This window comes from Salminus brasiliensis, chromosome 17 (genome assembly GCF_030463535.1).
Source record: "Salminus brasiliensis chromosome 17, fSalBra1.hap2, whole genome shotgun sequence".
Taxonomy (NCBI): domain Eukaryota; kingdom Metazoa; phylum Chordata; class Actinopteri; order Characiformes; family Bryconidae; genus Salminus; species Salminus brasiliensis.
The window spans coordinates 9,582,886-9,606,204 of NC_132894.1; the positions used below are offsets into that span (position 1 = coordinate 9,582,886).

Sequence of the window (23,319 nt, forward strand, 5' to 3'; positions counted from 1 at the left end):
GTCAATATAAAATTATTTTAGCTAAAGAGCTCAGGAATTATTTCTACTTTTGTTCAGAGATATTAATCTAGCTGTGTTAATTTCCTTCAGACATGTATGCCTGTCTGCCATCCAGTTCATGTTTTTTTCTGTTTATGTATTATTTCCTTAAAGACAATAAATTTTGAATACCAATTGACCTACTTCTACAAAATGGTTTCCTATGTCACAAAGGAATCAAACCACAAAACGTACAGGGCTTAGACACAGAATACAGTCTTCGATCTGGTTTTATGAGGGAAATGAACAAAATGAATATGAAAGAATATAATAAAACTAGTCATAGCCATGACTCTGGAGCACTAATTGATCTACCTAGTGATATCCACATTCCTGTGCAGAGAATCCAAAAGGCTCAATTTAAAAACCTGATTCTAAAAAGCCATTTGGTTTCAGACTTTAAGCAAAACTTAAAAAAAATTCATATGCATATGCACATTTTCAAAATCTGACTTTAAATTGGACTGGAGTTGTGCTCTTGTGCTGCCAAACCCTATTGCACTATTGCTAGAGATCACACACTGACCATAATATATTGTTCTTGCAGTAGAGAGTAGAAAATCTGACTTTAAATTGGACTGGATATGGAAAAGTCTAAACTCACCCCAAGCAAACACTCGACACATTCTGGCACAAACACGTTTTATTAATTCCTGCTTAAAGAAATGGAATCATGAAGGAAGAAATAATTGCCTTACAAACAGACTTTATTGAAGCCAATCATTCTTTCATTAAGTTTACAGCAGACACTGTTTGAGTCCAAGTATCACAGCACAAAGAATGCCTAAATGCAAAAGCATAATCTTCCAAACTGATTTTGATGTTTGTTTTGAAAGGTAAAAAACATGTAAAAGCATTTTTACAAGTATGTACAATTTCACCTTATGAGGCAAAAACACTGAAACATGTATACACTATGTACATTACACATCTGTGCATTTTTAAGGCATGAGTGCAAGAGCTTTGACCAACATCTGGATGGCACCGAGAGGATCTACAATATCCTTCATCTTCCCTCTGTGAAGAACCCAATCTGGTGCAAATCTGAAAGATTTCATAAATAAATAAATAAATAAATAAATAAACAAACACCCATATAAAACCCAATCAAATGCTTTTGATGTGCAATTTAAGATAAGATAAGATAATCCTTTATTAATCCCACAGTGAAATTCTCAGTGTCACAGCAGAAAGGGATAGCAAGACACTCAGTTACAAAAAAATGCAGATAAATAATTTACACCACACACACACACCCACAATAAGAAGTAAAAAAGCAATAACAATATTATTTACAGGTAATTGCAAATGACTCAATTGCACATGTGGGAAGGGTGGGGAGGGGTATTGCACATAGTATTTTTACATTGAGGGACCTCTGTTCCATGAACATGTGAACATGCAGTATAACCAAGGCAATATCTTAAATCAGGGCCTGCCAAACCCCACTCCTGGAGATTATTACCATTACCATTATTAAACTCTAAAGTTAACCAGCAAGATCAGGATCACGTACGGTGGATCAGCTGGGTTTGAATAGGGCTGGAACTAAGCTCTGCAGGAAGACTAGATTTCCAGGAGTAAGGCTAGACACCCTTACCTTGAAATTCTACCCAAACTTACCTGGCGGTTGGCTTGGATTTTTGAGGTGTGGCCTGAGGAAGGAAGCTTCCATTCAGAGAGACATTCATCCTCTGCTTTACTTTGGTTCTCTGCACATCCATTTTGTATTTCCGAAGTGTGAGTTTGTAAATGCTGCAGATGCGTTCTGAAGCCCTGGGAAGCTTTTTCACCCCCTAGACAAACATTGGAAAACAGGGGGGGAAAAAAAAAAAAAAAAAAAAAAAAAAAAAAAAAAAAAAAAATGAAGAACTGACCAGTATTAAAGCTGAATGTGTGTGCTAACAACGCAATACCCACTGTTGCCCGTCTTTCATCCTGTACCAAGATAACCAGAAGGAAGCATGCTTTGGTAAAGATGCTGCCCCCTTTGTCTGCAACTTTATCCCCAGCCTTCTCCCTGTAGATCTGGAGCAGATCCAAAAGGGTGTCCACAGAGTCCGGCACTTCATAAACAGCATCTATGGTTTTGTTGTACTATAACCAGAAGCAAAGTAAACAATTAATAACCTGATCAGGACAACCCTAGTTCTTACAGTCCATAAGGATATGATGACATACTTTTGATAAATTAAGAAGAACTTGGATTGCTAAGGTGATGATCTCCATTGAAGGCACACTCCGGTTGCAGCTCCTTATCAGGGTGAAGATGGTGTGTGTTGCTCCACTGTTCACAAGACGCTCACAGCACTCCGGGGAAAGTCTGGTTGCAGTTTCTTTGATTAAACCAACAAAACATATGATGTTAGTTGAAGCCCCGACTTTCAATTACATGGAACCAATGGCTTGTATATTATGAATGAATTACCCAAATGTTTTAAAGCAGCAAGAATGTAGGCATAATTCTGATATCCAAGCAGGTAACTCAAAGCAGTGGCTGTCTTGTTGCACAATTTATCTTCTTCTTTGGCCTCTCTGTTTACTTTCCTGAAGCGATTTCTCAAAGAAATGACTTTAGTGGTATCATGAAGCTTCCTCGAACAATGACCTCTCCAAAGAGCCTTGAGAAACGGTTGAAAGGTCAGAATTAGAATAATCAAAATGATTATAGCTCTATACAGTGGCACCCACTTCACAAAAAGGTTCACCCACATACCTGCACCTTCACGATTCCTTGTTGGAGTCTTTCCTTCTTACGTCTCAGAAGGAATCGCTTGGTGGCATGTTGGATAACAGCAGCAGCTTGATGGCGATGGTTTAACCAAGCCTTAACTGCTCTCTGCACTGTGATGATATTCTGTCTTTGCTCAAGATATCTTTTTCTCTGAAGTTTAGCCTTAAACCACCGCTAAAAACCAAAAATAAAAAAATAAATCAGTATCTCATACAGTTACAAATGTGCACGTGCAAACACCTATAATACATTACAAAAGTCATTAAATAAATAAATAAATAATAATAAAAAAAGTACCTGGATATAAATGACTGACGAGATCTGCCTTTTGGCTGCTTTTAATGCCCAGTGTGCTCGGAGAGCTCTCTGGATCTTCACCGCACACAGATGATGGTACGCAGCAGCAATAAAACGATGACGCCTTATTGCACTGGCAGCTTCCTTCACCTACAGATGGGGGTTAGTTAAAGATTAAAGACAGTAAATATAAACATAGAGCTGAAACCATCATTGAAGCTTATTCAAGCAGTTATTAACAGTACAAGGGCTCATGGAGTTTAATATAATGGAGCATTGGTTCCCAACTCCTGGAGCACACCCTGCCTTGCATATTTTACCCTGCTCCCAATACACCCGATCTAGCTAGTCAGCTAATTAGCAGGCCATTCCTGAGTTGAAGGTGGTGTGCTAGAGCAGGAAAATGTGCAGGGCAAGGGGTCCTCCAGGGCTGGGAATCACAATCAGACAATGTTGATATGTAGGATATCAGTTGTTTGTTACCATTTTATATTCAATACATTCTCCCATGACTTCCATTCTGAATTTCTGCTACCCAGGGACAACATATTGCTATTATTGGTGACATAGCAGACATGGCAGTTCCAATGATGTTCACAAATGCAAGGAACATACCCTTTGTCTTGTAAGCCAGCCATGGCAAAAAGCCTGGATAGTGATAGCAGCTGCATTTCTCTTGCGCAGACTCTCCTTCGCAGCTTTGGCAAGCAGTAATGCTCGGAAACGGCGCTGGAGCAGCAGGACCGAAGCTTTCTTCTGCTTGAATGCCTGTCTTTGTCTATAGCCTCTGAAAGCAGACTGTATCTGCACAGCTGCATTCCGTTCCTATGGACAGCGGAATTGAGTAAGGTCTCAGAAACCTAAACTTATTTAATATTTTACCACCCTCAGACATTCTGGCTATACCGGTTTTATAATCTAACATACAATAAAAAAAAAAAAAGTCACAGGTAATGGAAAACATTGAAAAATAGTTATTTACAATAAGCATTTCCCAGAATGCTGTGCCAAGCTGCCAACTGTTGTACAAATAGACTTTGAATTGGAAAACAGACTAAATCAATTTAAAACTACATTTTCTTCAATAAGCCCCCTCACCACCAAAAGCATGTTACTGACCTGGTTCTAAAGGAGCAAGAAATAAATGAATTACCTTTCGGATTGACCTTCTGACTACAGATCCTCTCCAAAAAGCTTGCACCTTAACAGCTGCCGATTTTATTCTAAGGTAGTCAGCTCGCAGTTTCCTCGAAGTCAGAGTTTCCCTCCATCTTTGCTGAATGACTTGTACACTGTGCTGGATTGCTCGGAATCTGAGCAGAAATAAACAAACATAAAAATTGTAGTATTATTTTGATTTTTTTTTTTTTAAATAAAACTATTACAACAAGCACCCGAAAAACATACCTTGCCCGCTGCAATCTTGCTTGAAGACACCGATGAATAGTTGCAACAGCAGCCTGCTTCGACATGTAGTCACGTCTAGCTTGGCATCCTCTGAACCAAGCTTGGATTTGTACTGCAGCTCGAGTCTGTGCTTTATGTTTTCTTGTTCGGTAAGCACGGAATCCTGCCTGTGAACAAAAGCATATAATAGGCACACCAATGAAATGCATAAAAATGAAAGCAACCCACTGGATACAACATTTAGAAATTGTAGGGTTGTAACATTTTAATATGGTCATTAGATTTGGTCAGTGTTCCCATTCTTTTTATAGAAACCTTTTCCAGGACTATTTTAGGGCATTTTCCACTCCTTTCATATAGGGCAACATATGTACAATATGTAAAGGCCCACATCAACACCTAGTACTATATGTAAATCTTTTCCAGAAAATGGCAAATCTTTCTCTAAATCCTTGGAAACCTTTCCAATTGTAAGGCTCATAGGGATCACTGCTGCCCTTATAGATAGACAGACTAGTATTAACTTGCAAAGTAAAACAGCTAAAACTTGCTACAACGGGCAATTTCTTTCCAGCTCTGATTATGCACATGTCTACCACAAATTAAACAATGCTTTACATCTTTATTAAAATGTGTACATCTGTTACCAATTTGGAAACAAATGACAAGCAGCTAATTCAATACAGCTGACTGATGCTCGCTAACAAAAAAAACAAAAACAACAAAACTCAAACAACTTTTGTTGGAAACGTTTAAAGAAAAGCCTGCCAATATCCGTCCTAATAATCAATGACCAATATCTAACATTGTAATGTGGGTCACTATTCATTGCACAAACACCATTGCATTGGTGCTTCCATTTCACTTCCATTTTCCAGGCGTTTGCATGGCTGTAAAAAAAAACCTTTGAGCTTCCAAGTTTTCCAGATTTTTCAAGACACACACCCTGGCTTTTTTTCCACTGCAGGGCTGAATGGTTGAGCACTGAGGATAACCATTCCAGTGTTTTTCCAGTATAACAACTGTCACATAATCACTACAAGACATTGTGCACTTTGTGGTTCCATACAACAGCACAGCAAATGAGGGGGAAAAAAAAAAAAAAAAAAAAAAAAAAAAAAAAAAAAAAAAAAAAAAAAGTGTACTGGTCTACGGGTCAGCGCCGACTCAGCCTTATAGACCATCAGGCAACTCCAGCCCCAGTTTTTCCTTTGCCTTACCTGTATTAAAATGGCAGAGTTTCTCAATTTAAGGTACTGTGTACGCTCCCTCTGGCAGAGCTGGTAAGCTTGATAACGCATCTGAATAAGACATACAGATTTCTTGAGGTGCTGAAACTTGCGCCGTTCAATCATTCCCCGATAACATGCCTGTGGGAAGAAACAAAGGGCAATTACTTCAGCTGGTGGATGTACACAAGGAACATGCTAACAGTTAAACATCATCCAAAAACGTTGCATAGAAGCAGCTGTAAAAGGCTCACCTGAATTGTGACAGCACTTTCTCTCATTCGTTGGAATCTTCTGTACTGAATGAACCCACGCACATGAGCTTGTAGGGTCCGGACACATTTCAGGGTTCTAAGGTAACGCTGCCTCTGTTCCAGTTTTGCTCTGTAGGCCCTGTAGAACGTCTGCACTGTAAGAGCTGCAGCCTGATATCTCCGATACGTTCTCCTGACTGTACACATTCTGTGCCGGGCTTGTAGCATCACAGCACACGAGCGCAGCCTCAAGTAGCGGCTGCGGTGTACATGCATGCGCAGCACAGACTGAATCTTGACCGCAGCACGTCTTCTTTTGGCAAGTCTCATCGCAGCCATTCTTCGCAAGGCACACTGCAAAGTTAGCGTGGCCTTCTGAACGGCTTTGAATTCATCTCGCTGTTTTCGGACTAGCTTGCGTGACCTGTACCACTGCTGTATCAGCACTGCAGACTTCTGCATCCTGGCATATTGTGTCCTACAATAACGTCCCCTATAGGCCGACTGAATCAACACAACGGCAGCCTTGGCCTTCAAGAACTTTTTCCTTTGGATGGACATCCTTAGATATGACTGGATTATCCTTGCAGCTTTGATCCGTTTGGCCAGGTCCCTTGCCATCTTGCCTCTAAAAGACTTCTGCAGGCATATAGCTGCCTCCTTCAATTGCAGGTATCTCTGCCTTTGCTGATGCCCACATCGCCAAGCACTGAACCTCCCCTGGAGAACACTTGCTGCCCAGCACTGCCTCTTAAATGCAGATCTTTGCTTGTGCATCCTAAATGCAGCCTGAATGGTGGTTGCAGCTTTGTGCATCTGTGCAATACGCTGGCGAACTGAATACCCTCTAAAAGTTGCCTGAATAAGTATGGCAGACTTTTTCAGGGTCAGGTACCCCTCACGGGCACCTTTAGCTTCAACATAGGACCTGAAATGTCTCTGTATGATGATGGCAGACACCCTCATGGCCTGAAACTTGGTTACCTCCCTATGTCTTCTGAAAGAAGCCTGGATCAGTGTAGCTGCTTGATGTTGAAGACCAATTTCCCTTCTGGCCTTCTGACCCCTGAAGGTAGCTTGCAGGCAAATGGAAGCACAGCGTAATTTTAGGAAGTGTTCTCGCTGATTTCTAGCAGCAATAGTGGAGCGATATCTTTGCTGAATGGCAACGGCAGCATATCTCATGCACAAATACCGAGTCCGAGCACAGCGAGCCCTGTAAGTGCTCTGTAGAACAACGGCAGCCTTATGCTTTCGTTTCAAAGTATGCCTAGCTTTCATGCCACGGAATGCGGCCTGCAGAACCACAGCTGCCCTTTTCCTCTCCTTTAGGGACTGCATATCTTGCTTCATCATTTGATTAGCTCGGTAGCGTCGCTGAATGGTCCTAGTTGCCCACAGTAGCCTCTGGTAATTTCTTTTGCTTATGTGCTTCCTGACGTGGGACTGAATAGTTATTGCAGCCTTGCGCTCAATTTGCACTCGCCTCCGAACCTTCATTCCCCGGAACGCTGCCTGAATCGCTACCACAGCATTCCGCTTAGCCAAGTATGCCTTCCTTTCTTGCCTTGAAGCCAAAACAGCACGCCATTTCTGTTGACAACGCACAACTGCGGCTTTGATTGACAGAAAGCTTTTCCTTTCTTTGCAAGCTAGATACTTTCTTTGGATCACCGTAGCTGCGGAATGCCACTTGCAGATTTCACGCCTTGTCCGTGTGCCTCTAAACACTGCCTGCACGACTATGGCACTGCGACGCAGCTTTAAAAAGTGTCCCCTGGCCTCTTTTCTTTCCAGATGACATCTATAGTGTCTCTGGATAAGAACCGCAGCAAGTCTCATGGCTTGGAAGGCCATTCTTACTTTGTACATTCGGTACCATGCCTGCAACACTGTGGCTGCTTCATGTCTCTTTCGGATCTCTCTTCGGACGCTCATTCCTCTGTATGCAGCCTGTAAAGAAATGGCCGCTTTCTGCATGGAGCAGTACCTCTCACGCTGCTGTTTTGTTAGGAGTTTGGCTCTGTACCTTCTCTGAATAATGATGCTTGCTTGTCTGAGGGCATGAAATTCACCGTGCTGCTTGTATGCCCTGTATCTCCTCTGTATAAGCCTTGCAGCCATTTGCATCTCTGCAATCTGCTGCCTTGATCTCATGCCACGATATGCTGCCTGAATGCACAAAGCTGCTTTTTTCATCGCCACGTAGCGCTCTTCAACAACAGTCTTCAGCTTGTTTGCTTGGTATCGCCGCTGAATAACAGATGCTGCCCATTTTTGTCTCCTATATTTCAGAAGTTGAGAGTGTCCCCGGAAACAAGCCTGAATCCTTGTTGCTGCCAGGTGCATTTTTTTAAGCTTCCGGCGGACTTTCATGCCTCGGAACGCAGACTGTATATTCACTGCTGCGGTCTTCATTCTTAGATAAGACGCACGTGAGTGCCTTCCAGAGATATAGGCTCTGTAACGTTGCTGTATGATGATTGTGGCACACTTGGCAGCCAGATAGGACACTCGTGCCTTATACATTCTGAAGCATGCTTGAATGACCGTAGCAGCTTGATGCTTTCTCTTCAGTTCTCTTCTCGCTCTACAGCCGCGATAGAAGGCCTGCAACTTTATCGCCGATTGCCTGAGCTGAAGGTAGCGGCCTTTTTCCATACACTTTAAGATGTGTGCCCGGTAGCGCTGCTGAATGGTAATGGCAGCATTTTTCTGAGCTAAAAATTTCTGCCGACAGGCAAAGGCTCTCACAGCTGCCTGAATCAAAGTGGCTGCTTTGCGTTTCTTGACCATTTCTTGCCTGGCTTTCATACCACGATATGCACTCTGAAGCACGATTGCAGCTTTTTTCGTCTCAAGAAAATCAGTCTGTATCTTCTTCCCCATCCTGAAGGCCTTGTACCTTCTTTGAATGACTAAAGCAGCCTGCTTTAAAGCAAAGAACTTTGTTTGCAAGACATACCTACGATAGTTTGACTGGATAACAGTGGCACAACGGTGAAGCTGGTCAATCTTCTTCCTTTCTGCTCTCCCTCTCCATAACGCTTGAATTTTCACAGTAGCATGTTTAAGAGACTGGTACTCTTTTCCTAACCTTTCCCCAACTACTTTAGCCCTGTACCTTTGCTGGACGATGACAACCGATCTTCTCAAAGACAAGAAATATCGCTCCGATATAAATCTTCTGTAAGCAGTTTGAATCACAAGAGCAGCCTGGTTCCACCGTGCCATTTCTCTACGGGCCTTCCATCCTCGAACTGCTGCTTGAAGAGTTACAGTCGCAGTTTTCATCTCTAGATATCGCCTCCGCTCTGCATTCCTTAGCAAGCAGGCATGATACCACGTTTGAATTACAACTGCAGCTTGCTTCATCTCAGCTATCTGTTTTCGGACGACGAAGGCCCTAAAGGCACTTTGGATAACAATGGCAGATTGATGCCGTTTCTTGAGAGTTTGAAACTTGTGCCTCTGGTAGGTCCCTCTGAACCATGCTTGAATATGGACAGCTGTGGATTTCTTTGTCAGGTACTGCCTTTTACAGTGTTGCATTCTATACCACGCCTGTATCCTCAGCGCAGCAGCATTTCTCCGGGTCATTTTTCTCATATGCCATTTTCGAAAAGCTGTTTGGATGATTACACAGGCATGACTCTTCTTTAGATAAGCTCGTGTCCTCCATCCTCTGTAGGTTTTCTGTAGTAGAGGGGAAAAAAGTTGGTAATATGTAATTTCAAATTCTGAATATACTTAACAACGTAATTATGGCTTTTTGGACAGATGTACAAAACGTTAAATGTCTGCAGTATCTCCCATGGTCAAAAAATAAGCAAAAAAAATTAATCATACTTGGATCAAGATTGCAGCGCTGTTTTGAATAGCAAAGAGCTTTGCTTCTTTCATTCTTCTCAGGTCTCTCTGGGCAGAATAGCCCCTCCAAAAGGCTTGAATGATGGTGGCAGCCCTGTCCCTTCTTTTTAGCCTCCTTTTCTGTAGGAAGCTCTTTACAAGAGCTTGAATTTTACATGCAGCCAGGTTCCTTTGCTGTTAATGGAAAATGCAAGAATATTAAGGAAAAAGGACACAGAACAGTACAGTGAAGCTTGCGATGCAAATAATTTGATTAATGTAGATGCAACATCAATTTTGCATTTTGAATCCATGACCCAATCAATATGGCTTAACAGGACCAAACATAAGAAAAGGAATATGAATCCAACATTCATAAGACGTGTTGCCCAATTACCTTAATAAGCTGCATGTCTTTCTGCAGCTTGTACCTCCTCCACGCACTCTGGATAACTCTGGCGGCTCTCGTCTCATTCCGGAGATCCAAAAGTCGAGCACAAAGGAAGGACAGGTAACATGTAACCACCTGAAAAAGCACAAACCACATTATTTTAAGCATCCATCACCTTCACAAAAACAATTCAAAACAACTCTTCAAAAAGATTTAAATTGCGTTTGAAAAATCTTTTAAAAGGTAATTTATATTTTTAAAGCCTCTTTAAAAATGAATAATATTCAAAGCTTTGTTTAAAAGATCTGAATAAACTTCAATTGAGTGGAGTCCCCAAAAAAAAAAAAAAAAAAAAAAAAAAAAAAAAAAACACCAAACCAAAAAAGATTAAGACTCCAAAGACTCCAAATCATCTTTTCAAAATATTCAGCTCACCAGAGTATTTACCAGAGTACTTTAAAGTATGGGACTTCTGCCTCCTATGTAGTTGAGAGAAAAATGACTTGCCTTTTCATTTGGGATCGTGTTCGACATATCCTCTGGAGTGATCATGGCAGGAACTCCTCCAAGGTAAGATACAGCAGTGTTCACCAGCTGGAAATTACTCTTCTCATGCTCAAGAAGCACCTTGAAATCTACTGCAGGTGATCCTGAAATGGGGATGGGGTGACCAAAAACAACAAAACTGTCACACACTGTTTAGAGATCATCTTATTAATAATAATAATAATATTAATATTAATAATAATAATACCATTTTGCTCCAAAGAGTCAAAGGAGCAGTCAGAGTCACTGGAGGAGTTGTTCAGTTCCACTTTGCCACGCTGGTCACACTCAATGGTCTGTGTTGTCTTCTGGTGAATGTTCTCAGCTCTCAGGTGGTTCGGATGATAGTGATGAATGAGATAGCAAAGAATTCTACCATCAGAAAAGGACACAGTGAAGTTTTCAGCCTAGAGGAAAAAAGAAAATTAGAAAGGAAGCAACTATTTTGCATAAATAAATCTGCAAATTACTAATCAATAAGAACATGGCAGAAGACACTTAAAGCAGAAATAACACAACCTACCTTTAGACTGTAGAACTCACAAACAGCATTGACCCAGTCGAGCAGAAGAGTTAGTTTCGCACTGGACTGTTCAGATCTTGGACTTCCATTGGAGCTCCTTACGGCACATTTATCTGCCTTTAACAAAGCCAACTTCTGCTTTGTTCTCCAGGTTTTCTTGAGAAAGCTGATTTCCTCTTTGAGCTGCTCCATGTCAAGAAGGACCTCAACCTAATTGTTTACATACAGAACATGACTTAGACAGAAGTACAGGTACAGTGCTAGATCAAGATTACAGTGTTGCACTGATTCGGTGTATAGAAGTTAAAATGAAGCAAGTCATTTCAAGACCTCTACAGAGTAAAGTGGCCATAGATCTACAAGGTGATCCTCTTTAGACCAGTGTTTATAAATGAACAAGTCAGACTAAGTAGAGGTCATGGTATGAAGCAGAACAAGTACCTGAAAGGTGAATATGATTTTCCACAGGAGGTTAAGGGTCTTTTCTCTGTGTCCATCTACTATATCTCTGGAGTCAATGGTGGCCCCTGAAAAAGAAAAAGGGAAAAATAAATATCCTAATAAACCTTCCACAGAAAGGAACATGCAGATAAAACTGCAATATAATATAATATAATATAATATAATATAATATAATATAACACAAACAAACATACACTCAGAGCAATTTATTAGGAAGACTCATTCATGCAATGGGACTTCAGTGATTTTGAGCATGCCATAATGGTCATCTCTAGAGTTCACTCAGAATGATGTAATAATTAAAAACACCCAGTGGGCAGCAGTTCTGTGGACAGAAACATCATCTTGAGAGAGGTCAACAAACCACTAGATTGGCTTGAGCTGACCGAACGGCTGTGGCAACTACCATCAGAATGCACAACACATCTAAATCAACTGGTGGTTTGACCACAACAGCAGAAGACCACATTGTGTTCCACTTATGTCAGCCTGGAACAGAAAGCTGAGGCTGCATTGGGCACAGACCCAACCCTACTGTTCAGTTAAAGACTAAAGAAATGTAGCCTGATCTAATGAATTAGCATTTCTGTTAAGGCACACAGATGGTAGGGCCAAAGTTTGGCAACAACAGCTTGAGCTCATGAACCAAACCTGTACTGGGTAAACACTAAAGCTGTTTTAAGAGCAAAAGGAGGCCCTACGCAGTGTTAGTATGGTTTTCCCAATAAATTGCTTTGTAGGAGCGTATATTATATTACACACACAATTTAAGTACCATGCTCGTCTTTTAGGTCAATCCCTTTTTCTCTGAGAGCTTTCAGTGAAATGTCGACATTGTGCACTTTCTGAAGACGGCTAATAGCAGGCATCCGCAGCTTGCTGGACAGAGACCAGTCCTGAGTGAAAAGTTCCATGATGCGCCTGAAAAATATTCCAACAACAGTCAAATTCCTTTTAGTGAAACCTACACTAGACCTATACATGTTAAGACAACTGGAACATTTGTATGAGCGGTGCACAGTGAAAGAACAGATTTGGAAATTCTCTTTTTGTATAATTTGTATGTATTATATTTCTTTTCTGAAACATACACTAAACGAATGCCACATCTCAGATCGACAGCAAGATTCTGCACAGCAAAGCTGAATTCGGCCAAAGGTGTCTGGACATGGGACACAGGGAGGCCTAAAAGGTTGAGGTGGCGAGAGAGAATGCCTTCACCACTAAGGAAGTCCCGTGCAAAGGCCAGCAGCATGTCTTTAGTTGCCTAAGGAAAAAAAAACACAAACCCCAGAAAACATCACCTGACAAGAAAACAAAACCTGAGAAGAAAAGATTCAAAGAATTTGTTTTGAATGGAGAGAAGGTTGTTTTCTTTAGATATTTAAAAGGTTCTTCACATTTGACACATCTCTATTACAAACATAATTCTATATGGAAATAAAAGTGATTTGTCTATGGCTTCACTTGAAGAACCATTTGAAGAACCTTTATTTTAAAAGTCTAGACAATAGTGTAAAATGTATCCTGTCACTTATTGTCACTTATTACTGTATATAAGTTAGTTCATGACTAGTCAATAATTCATGTCTTACTGTTAAGCCTTCAGATAAAGTGCTTTTCATTTAATCAGTAATTGCCCATAATTTTAATTAAATCATATAACTGTTAAAGCAATCTTGACTGTTTACTTTCATAATTATAAGGTGACCTGTACCTGTCTACTGTAAACAAATCTGTCCCTGAAATGGAACACACACGTACATGGATACGATTGATATGCACGTTGCCTCTACAGAGACATATAAATGAGGACATCGGTCACTAGCTGAAATATAAATGGCAGTTCTGAAAGCACAACATGGCATCTGTTTACGAACACCATCCGTAACCGGGGTGGGGGGGGCGGACACTACAAACTATGTATGAGGTTTGCCTGATTATAATCAGTGGTTTAATTAGTCAATGTGTGAATGGGGCCGTGCTGTTAAACACTGTTAACTGAGAATCAGTTAACACCCCAATACAGCCTGCAGTAACAAATACTTAATACATACCTTGAATTCAGCATCCATGCAGAACAAACATGGGTCATGCTCAATCAGCCTAGATTCTTTGGCCTTGTCCAGAAAGCAAACAAGTAAGAGCAGTTTCTTCAGAGTGAAGCGGGACAGAGCCTCTTCGTGCCCTGTTAAATAAATCAAGCAGAATTTAAGAGTCTGATATACTTGCCATTTTATATTAAAGAGGAGGGGAAAACCCACATATTATGAATATTTACCATCTCTGTACAAGTGGGGAACTTTGGGGTGTCTGAACTCTGCAGCAATATCAGGATTCCAAAGCAATCTGCCAAGTATGAACATGGCCAAGCCCATGACATCACTGTTGCTCTCCAGTGGAATCAGCTCTCCGAAGATTGTCTGGAATAAGAGTGTATAAAATGATATGTAAGCAAATTAATACCACAAGAACCAATTTTCCCAGCCTCCAAAAAGAATCGGAATTTTCCAAGAGACAAATACCTCCAGGCCAATTCGGAGCCAGAGCGGATTGTAGGACAGAAGCCAGTTTAAAACCTTTTGTCTTTCACCTGTAAAAAGACAAGTGAATTTTGTTTACACAAATCATGTTGGCATATCTGTATGGAGCAAACTGATAAACAGGTGCTCAACCAATGAGCGTATACCTATATCCTTCCAGAGGTGACGATCCTTGCGTACGAGGAGTCTCTTGGCCTCTACCTCCAGCTCTAGACGCTGGATAGCCTTCACCATGCTGTCAGACGTGAACAGCTGGCAGGCCGCGCGACGAAGGCGGTTCAAGCGCCGACGGGCTGTGTAGGTTCTAAAGGACATCTCCTCCTTGGTTGGTGCTTTAGGTATGTTGAGCTTCTCATTCCCCATTGTCAGGGACAAGGCATTCACTACCGTAAACAAAAAAAATCCTTATGAATATCCCAGCTAGCATGTAATTTGTAAATACTAAAAGATGAAACAATGAATGGTGCGAACGGCAAAGGAAAAAACACTAGGCAATGCACCTTTGGCCACTTCAGTGGCAACTTTGAAGTCATCTGGAGTGAGAACATAGTTCATCCACCATGTGAACCCCCTTTCTTGCTTCTCAATCCATCGCTCATCATAAAACATGTTCTTCGCAGCAAACGGTAAAGGATGTCTCGGTATGGCTGTTCACAAACAAAAACCCCAAGAAAAACCCCACACAAATTAATAGAAATTAATCTTCAGATGAAAAATAACATTTAATAGTAAAACTATGAGCAATCATGTCCAGTAAGGGTCTTAAGGAGCCTCTTTCTAATGTTTTTTATTAAGTTAGGGGTTTAATAGTCTGTATGCAAGTAATCACACACATCACACTTCTACAGTAACATGTATACCTCACTAAATAAAAATTTGCAAAAGTACAATAAAGGACAACCAAAAAGCGTCAGCTACTAACCAATTAAAAACCAAACACTTTGGCGGCACACATAATGTGCCATTTCTTTATGATTTACGTTCTCTAAAAAACACCACAACCACCACCTGCACAGTTGCTAATGGTCTAGGTACTAAGCATTTAGAAACCACATTAAAAATGGCAAAATTAAGATGGAAAGTAAGAGTAGATATACCTGTCTGTGCTGGCTTTATGAAGTTCAGCCGAGACTGTGCCACAGCTATAACCTTTGCCGTTTTCACTTTTGAAGCGCTGAATGACTTCACAGACTGTCCTCCTATAAAACCAACGTATAATGTAGTACTTGAGCTGCATAAAATGTGTTGTGTATGTCTCAGGTGTTCTGACAAAGACAAAAATTATATATATATATATATATATATATATATATATATATATATATATATATATATATATATATATATATATATATATATATATATATATATCAAACACATTAACGTGTAAAATTACCTTGTTGAGTTTGTTTTGGACAGCTCTTTCTTGGTGGGACTTTTGTGGACTTCCTTGAGTTTGCCGGCACTAGAAATAATCAATGTGTTACAGATAATCAGAGAAACATCAATGACATTATTGGTTTAGGACAGTGGTCCAACAGTTAAAATCTCAGTTAGGAGCAGTACTACAGAGAACACACAGTACTGGCTATTCGGATAAATATGGTCATATTAGAAGTGCCCCACCCTGCTCCTCCTCCCTGCTACATTTAAGAGAGAGTGACTCATTATTTAGTTTATTCGACTAAAAATACACAAGTATTTCCAACATTTTCACCTTGACTTGAATTTGAAATGGTGGTGGATCGGTGTGTGTGTGTGGGGGGGGGGGGGCACACATCAAACATGCTAACATTTACATTTCACTGCTTATTTCATTACATGCTGTAGCAGCGGACTTAGACTTGTAGACTTGTTTGTTTTGTCTTGTACTGAACCGCGAGTTCCAAACTGCTGTGTGAACAGAACCGTGACTTGTGCACCATTACACCCCTAATTCAGGAGTTGATCAGTTTAATCAGTTGAGAACAAGCATGCTTCAAACTGTTCTACTCACCAGTTGGTCTGTATTGTGTTTGTCCAGACCTCGCACTGAATCTTTTTTCATGACATGGTTTCTTAGGATCTTGTGGCAAAACACAGCTTTTCTTTACTTGGAAGGATTTCGCTGAATCATCTAAGCAGTCCTTTGAAAACTCTTCACTTTTTCTCTTCTTGGTCGGATTTGATGCTCGACTATGAACAGGAAACAAGTCCAGAGAAACACAAGACGGCAAAGTCTCAGAGGCATGGCCGTCGAATGACACTGTGCCATTTAAATTAGGTTGTACATCAGAGATGGGTTGAAGAGGTGCAGAGAAAGTGGAGGTGGAAGACCGATCGAGAGAGGTGGGTTGATGTGGCATCAGCCGCTGTGGGGAGTTCTGGGGGGATGTTACTGTAAGTTTAAATTCTACATCCACATCACAATTAATCACAGGTAGAGGACAGACGCCAGGAGGTACACCTGTGTTCGACTCCACGTTGCTGTGATCAGAAAGTGAAGGCGTTCTCTCCAATAGTCTCCGTCTGGAGGTTCTTATTTTGCGTGAGCCAGGACTGTGCTCGAGGGACATCTCCAGTTTGCTTTTGGTGACCGTGGCAGAATCAAAGAGCATCTTCTTGGATTTCAAACCTTTTTGATCCATGTTGTCGTCTGTTCTGTTATTACATTTAGTAACTGTGGCAGAGCAAAAGGCAGCAGTGGTGGGCAAGACGGCATCGGAACCAGACTTTTCATCTAGGGCTTTGTTTGACTTGACAAAGAAGGTTAGTCTTGGCTGAGCCGTGTCAGTCTGAGGGGAAACATTTTCCACAGTTTTCATTGCTTCTTCCGGTTCACAGCCTGCATTCTGGTTTTCAGACTCCAGAGAATCAGAGAAGTTGAAGCTGGAGCAAGCGTTTGGAGGGCTCACGGCACTAGTTAGATCAGATTCAATAATGGCCAATGCATCCTTCATTGACAACGTTGGCGTTCCTGGTTCTTGGTGTTTATTATTAGCTGTTTTCCCAATGACGGGAAGTGGACTTTGAAAACGGGACGTCAGAGGATTAGAAAACCTCTCTGGGGTGCTTATAGGTGACAAGGTCTTATTCAACAACCGGACCTCTTTAGGCAGAGGTAAACAGGAGCGCTCCGCCTTATCCGAAGCATCAAGAAGTTTGTCGGCTGGGACTAGGAGAACAAGCGGAGAGTTCTTTTGTGGGGGCATGTTCTCCAAGTTAGCCTTGACAGATTTGGGTAGATCTTGAAGGATCTGAGGACAAGCAGATTGGCCTTTTCCATCCTTGCTGCCACTGGACCTGCGAGAGGCCCTGTCCTGATTCAATGAAGACAGTGGGTTTGAGCCCCCATTTCTTTTGTATTGTGGCTGTCGAGACACATGAAACGTCTTGTTGGCTGCCTTTACTGGCATTGAGGCCACCTTCTTGACTTTCGAGGGTGTGGAAAGGTCTCTCTTAGATTTAATTGAATCCCACAGACTTTTCTAGAAATACAAAACAATAGATAGTTATTCAAGATGTACCAGAGAACCATAATTCAGTCAAAAACTGAAGATCATGGGAGGGATGCATAGTACTACACATTTTCAGGTGTTTGTGAGATCTGGTACTCCCAGTTCAGCTCATCAAGCATTCAGCAAGTGAGCCGAGGAGTCAAAACATAAAATCAAGTGCAGTACTGTAGGCTCCTATAAGTAAGGTACAGAAACAAAGTACAGCAGTTGACTTTCTTGTTTCAAAAAGGCTAATTATAGGCTGACCAAGCAGAGAAAACACCACAACTGCAGTGCACACTCACAAATACGTACCTTTTTCTTTTTGGTTGCCTCTGCCTTCCCAAGCAGAATTGCTTGATGTTTGATGATGCCATTTGCCACAAAGCTGAGAAGTTCCCTCACGCCACCCTCCTCCACAGGTGTCCATGTGACAGTTACAATTACACTGTCTTCAGGCTGAAAGTACAGCATAAACATAAACCTCTGGTGGTAATAAACAGTCTAACAACTAACTTGGCAAAAGAAAGCTGCTTACATAAACATTGACATCAGGATACAAGTCTATATAGCGTATAGAGGATAATCTGAACGAGACTAGAGAGGTCAGTCTCGTTCTAACAGCTTTAACACAAGTTACAAACTAACCTGGCACTGAAAAGACATGTCAGGCTCACAAAAGAAAGTCATAAAGCGATTTAAAGGGATTCAGTTATATAAGGTATATAATTCTACATTTTCTCATATACAGTTTACTGGTTTAAATTTTGTTAACAATTCAATCTGTGTGTTTGGATTCATTATGGTAGCCAATGCACCTCTTCAGGCTTGGAGCTGGCCACCACCTCCCCAACTTTAGAGGCTCCACTGTAAGTCTGACAGCCCTGCAGCAGTTTATTCAACCTTATACTCAGGTTGTTTTGGAAAGATACTTTTGGGGTTTTCTTGGGTCAAAATATAATCACAGCACTTATACAAGTGTAGCTTTAGGTTATTCTACCCATCTCTTTTTGTTAGGTCACGGTCACTACATCTAAATAGTCAAATTAACCATTTATTTTGAGCTTCAACTTTTTCTGGCTGCGTCCAAAACTACACCCACCTGCACTAGTGCTCGCTAGTACACACTTTAAATGTAAGTGAGCGCAGTTTGGGTCACAGCCATGGGTCAGGGCCACACTATTGGTGCTAGCGGATAACTTCTTTATTAGCTAACCAGTTTATAGTGACTGAATAAAAAAAATATCCTGGTTTGTAGATAGCTAACATAGGAAGCACAAGGAAGAGTTTACAGGGGGTAGCTAAACCTTTTAAACTGTTAGCTACTAGATAACGTTATCTCTGAACTTCCCTAACTAGCTAGTGTTGGATAGCCAGCTAGCGAACACACTCACCTGGATTGTACAGCATGCCTGATCCAATGAGAAACCTTTGCTAGATGAAATTTTATCCACAGTTACTGTCGCGACTGCGTCTTCGCTCGGGTTTTCGATGCGTAAGGGTAGAGATTTTGAGGAGCCTAACTTTACCGAGCCAAACGTTACGAAAGGAGACCTGGAGAACTGGACCAGGCTGAGGACTGGAGCGGACACGTTGTTCTCCTTGTTGGTTTTATCGCCACTTCTGAAAGAAGGAGGATTGAACGTTGGACTAAAATCCAACAAACCCGCTCTCGCAACGTCGTGCGACATGTTCCCGTTCACTCCGTCAGACCGACCATAGCAAACGACTTGTTAGATCCTCCTCTGACACACGAACCACATTCAGCAGCTTCCAACCCCTGCCACCCAGCTAGAGCCTGTATTTTGAATTTGAGGGCGAAGTAGGCGACCAATCGCAGAGAAGAGCAACTTCGGCGGTCCAATCATAGAGAGGTAAACAGAAAAGCGACCAATCAGAGACACACGGCGAGTTTAAACGTTTACAAGCCACGCCCATGGTAGTGACAGTTAACGCCTCATTCAGATGATCGCTTAGAAATGCACTCTTGCCTTGTAGCCTCTAGTTAAGTAGTAGTATTAATAGTAGTACTAATTATTAGCTACTCATTTATTATAAAGTCTACATATACGTGACATTTCTTAAAACAGAGGTTAACCCAAATAGTGCCTAAAATAAAAAAAACGAGGCTGAACTTGACTTAATCAAATGTTCCGTTCCACCTTAAATGCTGCAGCGGTTGCAGTCTGGCCCACGTAATCTGACGGTACGGACGCCAGAGTTAACCGTTGTATCTTTTAAGGTGGACCGGACAATTCCACTAACTTCAGCTTCAGCAGTATTGTGTCTACAGGCATTATTGCAGGCTGTATCTCCCACAGCTCGCCATACTAATGAGGCACTGCATTTTCTGGCTCAACCAAAGAACAGAGACGTGTGGTCTGAGCTATTTTATGAATTGCAAATTTCGAGCGTGTCTGAATATGAATGTGGAGAGAGCGCTTTAACCTGTTACTTCCCCATCTCTCTCTCTCTCTCTCTCTTTTCGGCTCTAAGCTTGTCCTAATTATCATTCGAAGTGCACTTTTCTTTCGTCGGGGTCTTTTCTCCCCCCCACACCAATCCCTGGCGGCGTCTTTGTGTAGATGAGGTGGAGAGGGCTCTCCCATTGGCTGCAGGGCGGCTGATAGCGCGCTTGTGTTCAGAAGGGCCTGCTGGAGGAGAGCGTGCACAGCGAGGAGAAGCTGCTGCTGGAGCCAAGAGCACCATGATCACATCAACTGAACCACAAACACCATGACTCCTAAACATGGGCACTGCTTTTGTGCGACCAAGGAGTTTCTACTCATTCGTGTTTCTCATCTTTACTGCGCAGTGGACACAATGTAAGTAGCCATGTTTGCTTAGCAGGTAGTGCACCTGTTGATTTTATTTTAGTATAGACATTATTGGAAATAGAATAAAAGTACATATTATTATTATTATTATTATTATTATTATTATTATTATTATTATTACTAGTAAACACATAATACTAGTAGTATCTTTATCACATTTTATTTTCTGAATTTTCTGTAATAATTAGGGATGCAGCCATTTCAGAATCACATCAGTTAGCATATAATTGCTTAAAAATAACTATACAGATATTTCATACAGACATACGCTGCATTACTGTTCAATAATAGGTGCATTTTATTTGTTTTGCTTAAATTGCAACTCTTAAAGTAAATACACTTATTTCCATTTCTGCTTCTTACTAACGTTAATGTATTGTTATGTAATAATAATAATAACAATAATAATTTATTATTGTTGTTGTTGTTATTTGTAGTTGATGTTATCAACCTAAGCAAATTTTTAGTTTGCTCTATTGTACCCTGTAGCTGCTCTGTGCACTGTGTAAGAAATGCTGGATGAACAGACCCATAGAAATGCTCTAAATAAATAACTCATTATTTTACAGTGAATTCCATTCAAAGTTCAGAAAACTATTTTTCTGCTTTCCATTGGTAGTCACCAATGGAAATATGTGTTTTTCAGTGGACAGTGACATATATATGTGTGTGTGTGTATGTAACTCACAATTGCAGAGACAACAACAATAAGGACAGTAAGACAGATGCAGTTTCTTTTGGGATCAATAAAGTGCTTATGTTCTGTTCTATTGTAGATACAGAAACAGAGGCGGTCAAAAAGGCACTCAAAACATAAAAAGACCAGCCTTCAAAGACCTGAAAGCTCTACATGTTTCATTTGTAAAGGGTTCTTTGATCGCTTACATCAAAACCAACGAATGCCCATGTTTTTAAAGCTAGATGTCTGCATCATGCTGCACATCATGTTACCTTTCTGTGCATTGTAATGGATGGCGGCATGGCTTCTTAATGCCATGTCCAGACTTACCAGTCTGACTTTACATCGATTTAGGTTGCTCTGTGAATTTGGCCATATGGCTAGACAAGCTCACATTATAGCTACAGCCCCAACCCCCTTACCCTTCTTACCAAGCCTCACCATGGCCTGGGGTCATGCTGTGAGGTGGTCTAGACTCCCCGTAAGTGGGTCTTATGTAAATCCCACGTAGAGTATTTCATTGACATGACTAATGAGTCTGTGTGAGGAAATACCGCTGTATGTTTGCTACTGGTTTAAAGGATTCAGCGCATCACTGTGAAATGACTTCACACAGAAAAGGGGTTCCAGTTCCCAGTGGGCCTCCAGATGGGCTTAAGTTAATGCCTGTGTAATTATACAGCTATTAAACACTTCGGAATAGCTAGCCAATAGCTGGCTAATTTTTGTCCTTCTATTCTTTCAGTTAAGATCTGATTCTGATTTCATTATAGGTTTATCTATGGCACACGGTCAGCTGCAGTGGGCACCATTGGCTGTTGCATTCCAAGGCCTTCCCTGTTTTAGATGCCATGTAGTAATGTTTGCGTCTGCTCACACAGAAGGCTTCATCTTGCTGAAAAAGACACATAACAGATGGTCTTGGCTGAGGTGATGAGACTGCATATACTCATACGGTAATGCTCCATCATGTGCCCAGTCTTTGACTTAGTGTTCAAGCCAGTTTCCACTGTCAGATGATTAAAATAACAGACACTTTGGCAAATGGGTCTAGAAATATGCTCTTTTGCATGTCATTAACATTGAGAAGGCCAAGATTTTGCATGTCATTAACATTGAGAAGGCCAAGATTTCATCTCACTGAATTCATGACTAAAGCAGAAAGCTGAAAATATTATAATTGATGCAAGATTCATGTCTTTTACCACAACAGAAGGCATAGAAAGGCCCAAGAACTATGTATTAACCACATTTCGCCATGTTTTGCACTGCTCCCCCACTTAAGGCTGTAATGGTGGCATTGAAGGAATGCTTCAGTGGAAAATAAACTATTCTTTCAGACATATTTAATTAGCCAAGACAATGTTGATGTCCAGATTTAGCATTTTTGGATTTGAAATGGAGCCATGAGGCTACATAATTTTGGGGTGACCATGGACTCCCATTACTTTTCAGCTACATTAGCCTCGTAGCTTCATTGCAATACTTAAACAAAGCTAACTGCAGACACCAAACATGTCAATCAATTACTTTTGTGCTAACCATAAAAATGTAATTTTTCAAAGACTGTTTCTTCAAAGACAAGGAGCCGCAAATGAGAGTAATTCATGTAAAGAAAGCGTGTCCTCCTCCAACAAAGCAATCATCATTACCAGTGCCATTTGCTCAGTCTCACTGCTCAGCCCACAATAAAAAAGACAGGGCTCACAGGCGAGGCTGAATAGAAGTGATAAATGCCCCCTAAATGACTGACTTATGTCCGCGACCCGTCACCACGGCAACCCTAGCAATGCAGATCAGGGAGCGTGGAATCGGTTGCCATGGCGGCAGATCTGACGCTTTGTTGAGACACTGAAGTTTGCAAATGTCCTTGTGAGGCTCGCGGAAAGTGAAAGGATCTTTTCAGGCCGAGAGTGGCGTTTCTCGCACTGATAACACAGCGCTGCTGCTGCGGACAATTCCCAGACTGACTCATTGAACTGATAATGGAGGCTGATTGTGCCATAGCTGCCATAGCTAATACTGTCTGCACATGATGGAGGAAGAACGGACT

At 41.2% G+C, this 23,319-nt stretch overlaps 2 protein-coding genes across 2 annotated transcripts in view; one reads left to right on the forward strand and one right to left on the reverse strand.

The window, feature by feature from the left end:
- Positions 1–703: 703 nt before the first annotated feature.
- aspm (assembly factor for spindle microtubules) lies at positions 704–19,441 on the reverse strand. The gene is made up of 30 exons (XM_072660219.1): positions 19,145–19,441; positions 18,066–18,209; positions 16,271–17,741; positions 15,671–15,739; positions 15,372–15,473; positions 14,775–14,921; positions 14,421–14,657; positions 14,257–14,324; positions 14,013–14,154; positions 13,789–13,919; positions 12,823–12,998; positions 12,507–12,652; positions 11,711–11,796; positions 11,270–11,479; positions 10,955–11,153; positions 10,708–10,850; positions 10,207–10,335; positions 9,810–10,004; positions 5,961–9,656; positions 5,698–5,847; positions 4,478–4,644; positions 4,224–4,383; positions 3,686–3,895; positions 3,071–3,220; positions 2,756–2,947; positions 2,468–2,660; positions 2,221–2,375; positions 1,960–2,136; positions 1,663–1,835; positions 704–1,083 (listed from the first exon to the last, which is right to left on the reverse strand). Exons 1-30 carry the CDS (start codon positions 19,439–19,441, stop codon positions 981–983), a joined length of 9,618 nt encoding a protein of 3,205 aa, XP_072516320.1. The 3' UTR covers positions 704–980.
- Positions 19,442–20,252: 811 nt separating this feature from the next.
- The window catches only part of crb1 (crumbs cell polarity complex component 1), a 30,154-nt gene continuing 27,087 nt past the window's right edge, over positions 20,253–23,319 (forward strand). Inside the window, exon 1 of the mRNA XM_072660937.1 lies at positions 20,253–20,575. Within this exon, the coding sequence (XP_072517038.1) occupies positions 20,500–20,575 (76 nt within the window). The 5' untranslated portion in view covers positions 20,253–20,499. The remainder of the gene's footprint in view (positions 20,576–23,319) is intronic.

Excerpts from the sequence above, each read along its gene's own strand:
- aspm (XM_072660219.1), bottom strand. The coding sequence starts at position 19,441 with ATGTCGCACGACGTTGCGAGAGCGGGTTTGTTGGATTTTAGTCCAACG. Across the intron at positions 17,742-18,065 it reads AGGCAACCAAAAAGAAAAAG|AAAAGTCTGTGGGATTCAAT; the intron begins GTACGTATTTGT and ends TTGTATTTCTAG. Across the intron at positions 2,661-2,755 it reads AAGGAATCGTGAAGGTGCAG|GCTCTTTGGAGAGGTCATTG; the intron begins GTATGTGGGTGA and ends CCGTTTCTCAAG.